The sequence below is a fragment of the Amborella trichopoda genome, chromosome 7 (genome assembly GCF_054954075.1).
Source record: "Amborella trichopoda isolate Santa Cruz 75 chromosome 7, AtrichopodaSantaCruz75HAP2 v2.0, whole genome shotgun sequence".
Taxonomy (NCBI): Eukaryota; Viridiplantae; Streptophyta; class Magnoliopsida; order Amborellales; family Amborellaceae; genus Amborella; species Amborella trichopoda.
This window is the reverse complement of record NC_142342.1, coordinates 40,206,756-40,220,000: the sequence shown is the minus strand read 5'-3', so window position 1 is coordinate 40,220,000 and position 13,245 is coordinate 40,206,756. Positions and strand designations below refer to the sequence as shown.

Genomic DNA, 13,245 nt, shown 5'->3' with positions numbered 1-13,245 from the left:
TCCCCACAGTTGATATGTCAAATTATATCCTATGTGAGAACATAACCCTTAATAAAGAGGTAAGACAAGAAGGGATAAAATTCGAAATAAATACATTTGGGAAAATTTAAGTGTGGTACCAATGGTGAAAAGATGAGAGAGTAAATTTAAGTGGGCTGGCCAGGTGTGGCACAGGCCCAGTACAGTACAGCACCTGTTAGGAGGTGCGAGTTAGTTCAACTAGGAGGCTAAAAACGGCAATAGTTCAACTATGAGGCTAAAAAAGGTAACGGATGGGCCCAGAAGGACATGGTTGGAAGTAGTGAGAAGAGATAAGGGGCCTTATGGCCTCACTAAGGTATGACCCTTAAAACAGCAAAATAGCGGACCAAGATTCGTATAGCGAATCCCAATGAGTTGGGAAAAGGCTTTGACGATGATGATGATGGTGAGAACATAACCATCAGGTGGAGTGATATTCATGCAATGGCTTCTTCACTGTTCATTTGCACATACAAGTAGTCCTCCACAATATTTGGCTCACTTGAGGACAAATTAAGATCATGCTTCAACAGATTGATTTAATCTCTTTCTCTCTCTCTCTAACCTCTCCCTTGCTCTCACTCTCTTCCCAATTTCGCTGTCTAACTTGTTTTCACTAATTGCAACAAAGGCCACTCTCTTAGCAGATGGTGAAATTATAAAACTCCAAAATATTATAGAATCAACCCAAACATTGATGATTCAGGCCCCAAATTGATCATAATCTCTCTGTCTGTGTGTGTGTGTGTGTGTGTGTGTGTGTGTGTGCGTGTGTGTGTGTGTGTGTGTGTCTGTGTGTGTGCGACAAGCGCATAACCTCTCACTAGAAAAAGCTCTATAGAGTTGGGAGAGAGAATGGAGCTCAAATATTTAAAGGCCATATGATGTATATGAAAGAGTATAAAATAAAAGAGTGATTTCAGTCCACATTGCTTAGGTAGTAAAACAAGGTGGTATCAATGAGGCTCTAAGAAGAAAATAATTATAAGAAAAATATTTATCAGAGTTTTAGTCCCACATTGCTTAATTAGTGAAATAGGGTAGGTGAGTAAGTCTACAAAAGAAGAATTGTTAGAGAGTGATTTGAGAGAATGTATAACGTATGTTACATATTATTATATAATATAATAATATTATAAAATATAATGCATAAAATAATGAATAGTATATAATATATTTATCCGGATTGGGTCGCACACTCAAGGACCTCAATTTTTAACCAAATAGATCTCGAACCTGCGAAACTTATCATTCAATCCCTCGAAGTTGGGATCGAGCTGCCCAACATATTGAGATCCAATCCCCAAATTATGGAATGGTGATCCCAAACCTAGGGATCTTCTAACCTTTAACGATCCCTTGCTCCCAATCTGATCGCAGAACCAGCCTAATTGCAGTAACTATCATGCCACAAAAATAAACACCAAATGTCTTCATCAAAATTGTTGTTATCCCGTACAATTCTAACCAAATTCCCAAAAGTCCGGCTTAGCCAGAGTCGACGCCTTGCCAAATAATATGATCAAATCAATACAGTCATGGGTAATTCCAATATCTTTGAGTCTCATGTTGGTGCAGGTCAAGATGCCTATTATCTTTGATATTTTTTTAAATTTCAGAGATGTATTAGGATTTTTAAAAAATTAAAATTCCTTTTTAATGTTTTTAAGTTTTTTAGGGATTTTAAGGTTCTTTTGCCCTTTTTGTTAAGGATTTTAGAGACTGTTTGGAAAAGTAGTTACAGTCCTTACAGAATATTTATTGATCAAGGGAAAAAATGTTTATACGAATTTTATTTTAATTAGCACATTTAACTCAATTAGAATAAGGATACTGGGCTATACGTAAGGTCTTTAATAGGGTCTTTTTTATAAATAGGGGTGTATATTAGGGTTAGGGTTTTTCTCTCAGAGTTGAATATTATTTGTTTTGAGTGTCCTAGTTAAACCAAAGAGATAAGAGGCTTGGCTTGTAAGTTCCCATCATTATTTTCAATCAAATTGTAGTAAGTTGATTTCACTTTATAAATATTCCACTAAAACATCAGGTCTAAGGTTGGCTCATCTCCCAAAGCGCCCAAGGATATGTTGCAAGTGCAGCGGCTGCTGTAGAAGGTCAAGGTCGAGGTGGTGGTGGATTAGCTTCACTCAATGATCTAAAGAGGGAAACGGAGGAATTGGCATATGAGATATGTCGAAAACATTTGAATCAAAGGAGGCTTCAGTCATTCATGATGATGGCGAATTCGAGTCCAATCTTAATGAAAAGTCAGGTTTAGCAGACTTTAATCAACTACATAACTAGGCGAAAGACAATCCTATTGTGTTTGAAGATCGAGTTATGTTCTCATGGTTTCAATTTGAAACACCTATCTTTGCTCTATGAGTCTTCCTGTCTTTAATGATGATCATAAGGATGATCCGCCTGTCTGATCAGATCAATCAAGAGATAGGGGTTCAGAATGCTCTTTTCTTCAGCCTTGCATTCTTGATTCCATAGGGGCCCCTTCAGTGACACTCTCTCCTTGCTGAAAATCGAGAACTTGTGGGAGGTCCGATCTATGACAAGGACCCCAGTGATCCTATGGTTGATGGAGATCTGATCTTTGATAAAAAACCAGTCTATGGTGAAGAGCAAGAACTCATAGGTGGTTTAATTTATGACAAAAACTGGAATCTTGTGGATGAATCGATTTTTGATGAAGCGTGGGGAGAGGGTGAAGAAATTGTTCCAAAGATTATGGAAACAAACGGTTCATGTAATGGTAAAGGAAAAGGTGAAGATTTTCATTTACAATATAATGCATGTTCGGAGGCCATACGGAATTTCACGAAGAACATTCCATGAATGATGAGTATCTAAGATTTTATTCGGAGTCCTAAAGTTGCAAAGGTTTGAATAGAAGATAGAAATTTCAGGAGAGATTGACAATATAGAGAGGAAGAGAATTCCGATTGAACTAGAATTCCGTGGGCCAAAGAAAGAGAAAGATGATGATGTGGCTCTATGGAATCTCACATTTTTTGGATTTTCCGCCGTTGAGTTTGCCTTTGCCATAAATGACACCTACCAAGTGGTTCACGATATCCCTTGATTATGAGATTCAAGTGACAGATGAGTTGACTTTGAGTGATTGTATCTTCGACAGAGTATAACTTTTTGCTCATAAACTAGAATTGCTATTATTGGTACACATTCGAAAACTTATTCAAAGCTTTACAACATCTTAATCCACTCCTTCAGATTCCCTTGCCAATTTCATCAGAAAAACCTCTGAAGGCCCAAACTCACGAGTTAACAGTTTACAACTTAATTTCTTTTCTTTTATTTTTCTTTTGAAAAAGTTTACAATGTGATTTCCAATGTGATTTTTGGGATAGTTGAATTTGATAAACTTATTATCAATTCCTCACTATACACGTCAAGGTAAGTTTCTTGAGGATTTTTTCTTGCTACCCAAAATCCAGAAGTCCCAAGATCATGTGCGCAATTTTCGGGTCAAATAGAATTGTGGATTTGACATAGGATACATCTTAGCACACTTCAAAACTTGATGATTCTCCAAATGGGAGTCTGATACCAGACATGATTCCTCTTATTTTTTGAATTTTTTCTATCGAATTGTAAGGATGTATTTTTAGGCTTTTTAGGGATTCTTTAAGTTTTTTGGGGATTTTAGGGTTTTTTATTTTTTAAGAATTTTAGGGGGTTTGGAAAAGTAACTAAGAGTCCTTATAGAATTATTATTTATCTACAGTAAAAATGTTACTGTGAGTTTTGTTTTGATTAGAACTTCTAATTCAATAAGAAATAGAATTTCTTGCGTTCTAAATGAGATCTTTTATTAAACTATGAGCTATACTGGGCTTTCTCTTTCAAAGCTGAATACTATTGTTGTTTTTGAGAGTCCTAATTAAACCATAGAAGCTAAGAAGCTTGGCTTTAAAGCTTCTATTAATTTTCAGTCAATGCCTTATTTATTTGCTTTCTTTTTTGCATCACATTCTCACATGAAACAAACAAATTTCATCAGATTATGAGTTTGATTAAGCAATGTACCTTCTTTGAGCAGCTTCCTCCTCCTCCACAAGCAGCTTCTGGCATCGTAGGGCTTCTGCATCCTTGTCTGTCAACCAAGCTTTAATCTGCAGTAAGTGTTTAACTGGTTAAACCCTTAAAAATGTACGAAAGCACTTCCAAAAATTCAGGGCACAAAGAGAGATCAAGTTATAACACTCATTTGGGCAACTTAACAAGAAGAGAAAACCAATGTTCAGTGGTCAATTACCCAACCTGATCACCAATGCCCCCCCCCCCCCCCCCCCTTTTTTATCTCTCTCTCTCTCTCTGTCTCTCTCTCTCTCACACACACATGGAGAGAGACACAGAAAATGAAGAAAGGTAATTGGTGTGAATAATTTGAAATAACAATTACTTGATGAGACTCGACACAAATGAGATTTTTGCACTACAAATAAATAATCACCAACTAAACCATGACTGTTTTTAAATGAATTCACATCTCAAAAAAAAATACTACAATTAATTATTTTAGTATATGCCATAACCAATGGAGCGTGGACTATAAGGTGCTCCAAAAGGCACTGGTGATTTGTAGGATGAATCCCTTCGGGGACCCACGACGATTAATCTCCACCATCCATCACTAATGGATGGTAGACACCCTTCGGAGTGCTGTAAAGTATCACACTCATTTGATTATGATATGTCCCCAATAATGAAAACGAAAAAATATACAATAAGACCATTTACCTTTGGTACAAAAACATCACAATCACCTGTAGTTATCAGGTGCGACCTCGGGCGGCTAGGGACGCTGACTGAGCACAAATTCTAGAAAAATATTTTCTCAAACTTTGTGACACTACCAACAGCCAGATTTCACATTCGATAGATCGGATGATTGTCACCTTCTTGTACCGAAGGTAAACAATCTTATTGTATACAATCCCAATGAAAACACGTACCAATTTTTGTTCCACCAAGAAGCTAGTGCATGCAACCAAGTTCCTCAGCTCGAGGCCAATTTTTCCAGCTTCTCCATCAAATATAAACTTCTGCATGGATATAGCTGTACCAGCACACAAGAAAGTTCTCTCACTAGCATCATCCAGGAGACTGAAGAGGTCCTTGGATGAAATGGGGAACCTCGAAAGCTTTGCTTGAACTAGATCCTACACAGAAATATCTCCACATTAATTGCTTATTAAGAGAAAAAGGGAAAATAATTGTAGTGTCTGAAACACCTATAAATCCTAAAGGTCATATGAAAATTTGGAACCTCGCTTTTTGGCCAAGTAAAAATTGAAATCTCAAGCCGGTGCCGTAGTCAATCATTTCCTTCAAAAGACTATTTTGCCCATATTATGTGGTGTTTGGAACAATGGACAACCAGGGGTTCTACTACTTAAATGCACCGGGTATTTTAGTAAAATTTAGCAAATGTGACAGTCACATTTTATGGAAATACTCATTGATCGGTGGTTCAACTGCTATGGGCATTCGATAAGAAATGACAACCAAGGCACTGCACTGAAATTCCAATTTTCTGGAGCAGCTGCACAATTAATAGCACATGCTCTGAGCACTGATTTCTTGCTAAACCCTTCCAGTCCCGCCCCCCCACCCCGAGCCCAACCCAAAAATGGCAGGAAAAAAAAAAAAAAGTCATCCACAAAAATAAGCCAAAATAAAAGCAAAATGCAGGTCCAATAATGCCACAGGCACTGTTATTGTTATTTTCCATCCAAAAAATTATTATAAAATACCAACGAGACATTAAACAGGTCCAAGAGCAAAAAAAAAAAGGGAACAAAAAGTAATTGAAGATTCCAAGTTACCAGAAGGGCCGACCCAGCCTTTACATAAGAGTGCGGCAAGGAAGAGAGGCTAGGTTTACGAATAAATGATGTCAATGCCCTTACAATGGAAGATCCAGGAACATCCTGCAAAAGGCAGCCAATTAACTACATGGGAGAAGAAGAAAAAATGTCCAAGGCAGCATTTTTTGTTCTAATTTCTTAATGCATTATTTACTTATTTATTTGTTTATTTACGCAGGCTTGTGGAATGATCGACAGCAAATCCAAAGCAATCAATATAAAACATAGTTGTAAGAGAGAAGTGTTAGGATTGCTAAGCTAAAATGGTTGAGATCAGTTATAAGCACAACTAGGCTAGGATATGAGTAATCAGTAAAATAAGTATTAGATATTCATTTAAGAGACAAGGTATATCACCTCGAGAACCACATTCTTGAATGATACTATCTCCTTCGCCTCATCCAAGGAAAGCTGGAAAAAACGCATAAGTTGGGTTTGTTCTTGAATAATAAGAAGGCCATCTCTTTCTCATATAACAAGAGAAAACATCTGATTACCTTATCCCAGAAGGTACCCAAGTAATCTCTGTTCACTCCAGACTCCTACAGCACATCAGAAAAGCATCAGCCAGACAGAATATAACATGAAATGGGAAGTGTTACTACAGTCTTTGTACTCTGTAACTCTAAGGGGCTTTTGTGTTCCGCTCAAAACCAATAACTTACGTAAGTTAACAGAGGCAAAATGTAAAATCTGAATAAAAAATCATTCAATCATGTCATAATAAACCTCTCTTTTTATACAAAGTGATGTTTCTTCTGACCAAATTTACACGACTTTTCATGAAGATGTCACCCAAATATGACGGTCATAAAATAAATTGCCATGAAATAAATAGTGGTTAAAGGTCAAAGACGACGACATATTTGTCACCAGCATACAATCCACTGAAAGGAAAGAGGACCACAGAAAAGTACAGAAATGTCCAAAGGTATACAGATTTACGCATTTGGATTGAACTCTGACACACCTATACTTAAAACTAAAAGAAAAAAAGCAAACAAACAAACCAAAAAGCACAACCTTTTTTTTTTTTTTTGAAAAGATTGATTGACCAAAATAAGGAAAAAAAGGACCAAGCTGATGGATTAAAAAAAATTTATTGTGAGATCAATCAAGACACCTATGCCAACAAACACATAGGCATACATATTTACGCATTTGGATTGAACTCTGACGCACCTATACTTTAAACTAAAAGAAAAGAAGCAAACAAACAAACCTAAAAGCACAACCTTTTTTTTTCTTTTGAAAAGATTGATTGACCAAAAATAAGGAAAAAAAGGACTCAAGCTGATGGATTAAAAAAAAATTATTGCAAGCTCAATCAAGACACCTATGCCAACAAACACATAGGCACCAGAATTTTGAAAGTACAACAAAAGAAAAGGCATTCCTGAACCTTTTCAATATTCAAAGATCGCCGATGCACACGAACATGCCTTCTGTGATTGATGGGTGAATAGAACTCCCGAGAACATTTATCGCACTTATGCATCTGAGGTTTTGAAGGAGAAAGCAATGGCCATCCCGGAAGATCTGCAGCAAAGGCACAACCATAGATGTAGAACATGCCTAATCATTATGAAGCAAAACCTATTCGCTACTGATTTATTATCACCCAACATACCTGCTTTAGCTGCTTGAGCAAAGGCAACAACAGCCTCTGGAATTTTAAGAGGGTGGACCTGTTCAGGTTGGCTCTTTCTCCCTTTCCCAAGTGACCCCGATCCCTTCACATAGTGAACAGGATCCTTAATGCCGTTCAATTCAGATGAATACGAAGTGATACCATTACAATTTTCTCGCATATACTCCTTCGAGTCTACCTCAAGCTCGTCTTTTGAACCTTTTGAAATTTTATTTGGTCCCTGCTGGTCTAATGCATGTAGTAATTGGATCCACTGGACAGGACTTTCACCAGCCCTAGAAAATGAGAGGAAAGGCTCTCTTCCAATTGCTTGTCTTATAAAACTGTCGAGTGAATCTTGACCTTCTTTCTCAGATTTAAGAACCTTGCTCTCAAGTTTCATTGCATCCGAAATGTTGGAGGGGCTTACTTTCCCTAATGGCATCTGATAGCTGGTGGAAATTGCACCGTTACTTAGGAATTTTCTTCTGCATGGAAACAAGAGCAAAATAATTAGCATATGGAGGCTGACAAACACAACTCACCTAGTTCGCCTCAGGTAAAAGTTAAGGACTCAGACTCCTCAGGACTCGAACTGAACCTGAGTCGAGTGGACCCAGTAGAACTCATAAGACTCGTCTATTTAAAGAAAACGGTATTAGGTTAGACATGGTCTAACCTATTAAACCTGCCTAGTGCTTAGGTCAAGTTGACTCAGGTGAACAATGATACATGAAAGGGCCATATTAGGCATTTATTGGGAATCTTATACAAATACACAGTTGGTTATCATGTATTTGGCATGTGTCAGACCATCAAATGGAAAAGTATTTGTACTTGTATAAGTTGTATCATCCTGTTACCCATCATCAATCATCCTTGAAGTTTAGTTTCATTAGCCCTCTCTACAAGAATCAACGAACTTTCTAAAATTTGTGACCAGCAAGTCTGCTATGAATTTATTTTCAGATTTTTTTCCTCTTGTTTTTGAAACTGTTAAATTATTTCCAGTTTTGAAAGAGCATAAATTTTCTTCTTTCATATCTCGTCCTGTCAGTAGCTAGGAACAATTGCAAAAATCGAATTATACGGGTTTTTGATGTTTCCAGATAATTTTCTCTCAAAAAATAAAACCTGACCTTTTCAACCAAACATATTACAATTTATGCGGTTGCATATTATGAAAGCCTTTTTTGATAAATACATAATATGAGAAACTTCATTTTTGGGATGATATCATAGAGATCATATCCATGTTACAGTAGGATTCAGAATTGCACTTCATTGGTTAAGGTGTTAACCATTGCAACACAATGCTTCAAGTTCAATTCTTACTGCTGAGTTACCCAGAAAAGACATTGATGTTACAGCAGGACATATTCAACTCAGGCCTGTTAAAATAATTTATCAAATTGACAAACAAATGGATATCGAATTATAACACGGGTTCTGTTGATAATGGGCTAGTAAGGTTTCCTTTGGCTAAAGAGGTATGGAATAATCACCAGCATTTATATCACGGAATATAGGACAAGAAAAAATTATTATATCATTGAACGAGAAATGGAGAAGATTTCAAGAATAGATCATGATTGAATATTGGGTTGCAGCATTTATCGAGTATTGCAGGACATCCATTTCACATAGAAAGGTTCTTCACTAGTTACTGAGGAATCAGCTTGCGTTGGCATCACAGTCAGCACTGCTTCCTAAGATACATTACTAGAACCATCAAAGGGATTATACATAGTCTGAAACAGTACATTATTAACTCTTGAGCTTAGTGTGATGCATCCAGCAAACCATGACTCTATCAGATAATTAGATACATTTAATTTGTTGATGGTCTTTTTTATTTGACCCACCAGACCAGACAGTTCTCATGCAATTCACCAGTGAGTTCCAACTGCATATCCTAAAACCGGAACAGAAGGGCATCATTGAAATGGCTCTCTTGCAGATGTCTTATACAAATGCATTGATTTGCTTCTCAACAGACAATAAAAAATAACCAAAAAAAAAAAACTAACTTTGCAGCCTCTCAAGAAGAGGAAGCAAACCAGACAGTTGAAGATGGAATCCTCTCGAACATTGATCCACATTTCAACCTGCTCATGAGTTCCAAGAATCAATCCATAGTCATATTCGCTTTGCTCCTCCTTTCATCATGTGACTTTAGAATATGCCCCAGTGCACACCCACCTTCTTATTGAATCCAGTTATGCACGAGATCTCTCTTATCTACATAGCTTGTTCAGCTTGTAACTTCAATTTACTTCGAGGGTAGGTTAGAGGGGGATTTAAACACAGGATGTGGTTCTGCAATTGTCCATGCAGTACCTAGTCAAGCCAGAAGCCGAAACCCGCAACTAGCAAACGTGAGAACTTCCATTGACTCCTAGGAGAATCCATTGTCAATGAATCAAATTTTGACTCAGATCATATAGCGTTCCCAGCAACTTGCTTCTTAACCCCCAAGTTCTGAATTCCACTGCTAACCGGCTGGAAGAAAAAGCAGTTCCTTCTAACAACAACAACTTTGATACCACAATAATGCCCCCAGCTGCATTCCTAAGAAAGAAGAGCTACTCAACTATACCTATCCTTACCCCTTAAAAATCTCACCACCACAAGGACCACTCATTTAGACTCAGTTTCATGACAATCATCGGATTATTTATTTCTCCTTCAAAGTCTTTAACAATCACCCTCATCACCTGCCACCTAGATCCCTCTAATTCTACAGCAAGATCTTCACCACTAGTTTCTCATAGTTGACTGAGTAGACTGCACTCCCTGTTGATTCCCCAACCCAATTCCATCGAACTTTTCCTCACTTTGTTTCACAAATTAACAGCCTCCCTTTATTCCCTTCATTTTAACATTTGCAACTGGTTTCCGCTACATTCCTGTTGATACACAGCTTAATGTCCACCAATCTCCAAGTTCTCTTCAGCGCAAATAAATTATTTCTCACCTTTTGAGTATTTTCCATTGCACCCATATATCTACACAAGACATTATGATGTTTCTATCATCTTCCTCTACTACGTCTTGCCCACTAAACTCAACAACCTGCCTAAGGCGTCCCTACCTCCTGCCTCCCAAGGGTTTTTCCTTTTCATTGCCTTGCTCACCAAGGATTTCCCTCCTTCAATTCTCTTTCTTAGTGGGCTGAAAATCACTATCAACTGGATTTCCTTATCTTGATTTATCTGATGCACAATGCCATTACGTATAGGAGTGTCTCCTATGATGAACACACAAGAGGCCGTGGCCAAGAAAAATTTCCCTTCTACATCATTAGAGCAGCAGGTGTGACCCTTCTCAAACTGTTAATCAATTCACCAACTCCAATGTCCCTTTTACTTCTGCCATCTCCTCCTTCTATTGTGTACACATCATCCAACCCAAACCGCACCCCCACCCCCCCTCCCAAAAAAAAAAAAACAAATAAAATAAAATAAAAATAGATAAAGCCCAACCACAAAAACATTGCTGCAGAGTATTTCAAAGGGTTCACAAAGAAACCAACTACTTTTTGCTATTATACCCATAATTTCTTGATTAGATACGAAAGGAATGCTATTTTACCCTAAATAATTAATAAAAATTTAAGGTTCTCTCAGCCATTAGTGAAACTATGAATTCCAACATGTTTTCTTCATAAGATAAGTTCCATTGACACAAAAGAATACAGATGCAGTACAATCTGAAAACCCAAACAAAAACTTCCTATTAAATCACAAACGAATATTTGTTTTGTCGAATAATATAAATGTTGATATTGTTCCACAATCAAATGGATTGAAAGCAATTCAATCATTTTTCTTAGTTCTAGAAACATCATATCCATATCTTACAAGATGTGGAATAATTCCTTGATTTGGCCCCATGACCATATGCTCTCCTACCCTATGAAAAGGATGGTTTGTGTGAGCGTGTGTGTGTTTTTGTGTGTGTGTGTGTGTTTTTGTGTGTGTGTGTGTGTGTGTGTGCGTGTTGGGGGGGGGGGGGAGGGTTTCCCAAGGAGATAATCAACTACAATATTAGAACACAAAATATGAATCTTCACCACAAAAACAAAGAAATCACCATAAAAACAAAGAAATCATACAACAGAGCATTAATTCTGCTCTTTATCAAACTTAGCAGCAAAAGGCCGACAATTACTAATTCTAAGATTCAAACTATGAGGTTTTAACACATTCTGGTCCTGGGGGTATGATTCCTAGCAACCTTCCAACCCAACCAAAGAAAAAAAAATATCAAACAAACAAGAATAACTTTTATGGATATGCACATTAAAATGGCAAGCATTTCACAACTTCATTCCAATCATTAGGTGTCATATGTCAACAAGAACCAGTTCATGGTAAAATATGAACAAACAGGAGCAAAAGAAAGCGAGAATGCCCATGGACCATCACACACAAATATTGAGCACATCAACTTAGATGATTCTATCCTCGAAGGAGCATAGATCATATCGAACCTCCAAAGAAACTCAATTCAAAAATAAGTGAAGGTAGTTCACAATGATATAAAGTTATAAACTGATGGAGATGATACTATGACGGTTAAATACCCTCAATCAAGCCTGAACAACTATACTATCTTTCAAATTCTATTACCATGGTTTTTACTTATAAATAAATGGTAATAAGAACCAGAGCTGAATCAAGTACTTTTAACAAAGAAACGACATATACAAACCATGTTCTTCTATCAAGCAAAAACAAACAGTGGGTACAAAAGAAAACAGAGAGACAGGGTATTATCTATGATACAAGTATTCATATAGCATGGAGACTAAAAGATCCTTTTCACTAAGCATGAGACGCGGGCAACTTCCACTGATTTTAACATTCCGATGAAAAGGCCAATGAATAAGTCCATTAAAGCAACTGGTCATAAAAAATCAAACCACTGATCTAAAGTTTCATTGATTACCATAGTGTCAAATCACATTCGATCAATAACATCAACGTTCAGATACTATTCTAGATTTAAAGCGCATTTGATCAGAGATCTTGCATGAATAAATGGGAAATGAACAATAAAGAAAAGCTTAAAGGCCTTACCAGAGAAGCAAAGGCGATTGGAAATGGCCAAAATATGGCGATCGCAGAGATTTACAGAGCTGCTGATGCTACACGAAAAATCAAAGCATCACAGATATAGCATGAAAAATCAGAGAAACAAGGGCATATAAGAGAAAGAAGGAGAGAATGAAAGAGAGAGGGAGAGGGAGAGGGAGAGAGAGAGAGAGAGTTTATATGAAGGAAGAAGCAAAAAGACAATGGGGGTTTGGCTTTCTTTAAATGGTTTTTGGATCTTAAAAAGGCAGCATGTTTTTCCCTTTTTCTTGATATTTTTAATTTGATTAGAGAAAGGAATAACAAAATTGGAATTTCCAAGCTGTTAAGCTAGAGAGAGAGAGATAATGGTGATGGCCATGATGTATTCAGCTAAATATATAGAGAGAGGCTTCGAGAAGACGAAAGATCATAAGAGAGAGAGAAAGATCATATATCCCGCCAGATGAAGAGAGAGAAAGAGAGTGCCAAATGAAATTGATGCAGCAAATGTGGCGAGACAGATTCTCCTTAAAGAGAGATGCTATTCTGCCGAACGAGTAAATAGAGAGGCAACCAACAAGAGAAAGAGAGAATGGGTGGCAATGGGTCC

The 13,245-nt window shown here is 37.2% G+C and overlaps 1 protein-coding gene across 2 annotated transcripts in view; it reads right to left on the bottom strand.

Annotated features, from left to right (window-relative positions):
• Positions 1–13,245, bottom strand: part of LOC18422991 (C2H2-like zinc finger protein) — a 22,135-nt gene extending 8,890 nt beyond the window's left edge. For both annotated transcript variants that reach the window (XM_020671106.2, XM_088871299.1), the window contains exons 1-8: positions 12,639–13,245; positions 7,555–8,042; positions 7,327–7,463; positions 6,422–6,466; positions 6,282–6,335; positions 5,883–5,987; positions 5,010–5,216; positions 4,081–4,166 (exon numbers count right to left, since the gene is read on the bottom strand). In XM_020671106.2, the coding sequence (XP_020526765.1) occupies positions 4,081–4,166; positions 5,010–5,216; positions 5,883–5,987; positions 6,282–6,335; positions 6,422–6,466; positions 7,327–7,463; positions 7,555–7,999 (1,079 nt within the window). In that variant the 5' untranslated portion in view covers positions 8,000–8,042; positions 12,639–13,245. The remainder of the gene's footprint in view (positions 1–4,080; positions 4,167–5,009; positions 5,217–5,882; positions 5,988–6,281; positions 6,336–6,421; positions 6,467–7,326; positions 7,464–7,554; positions 8,043–12,638) is intronic.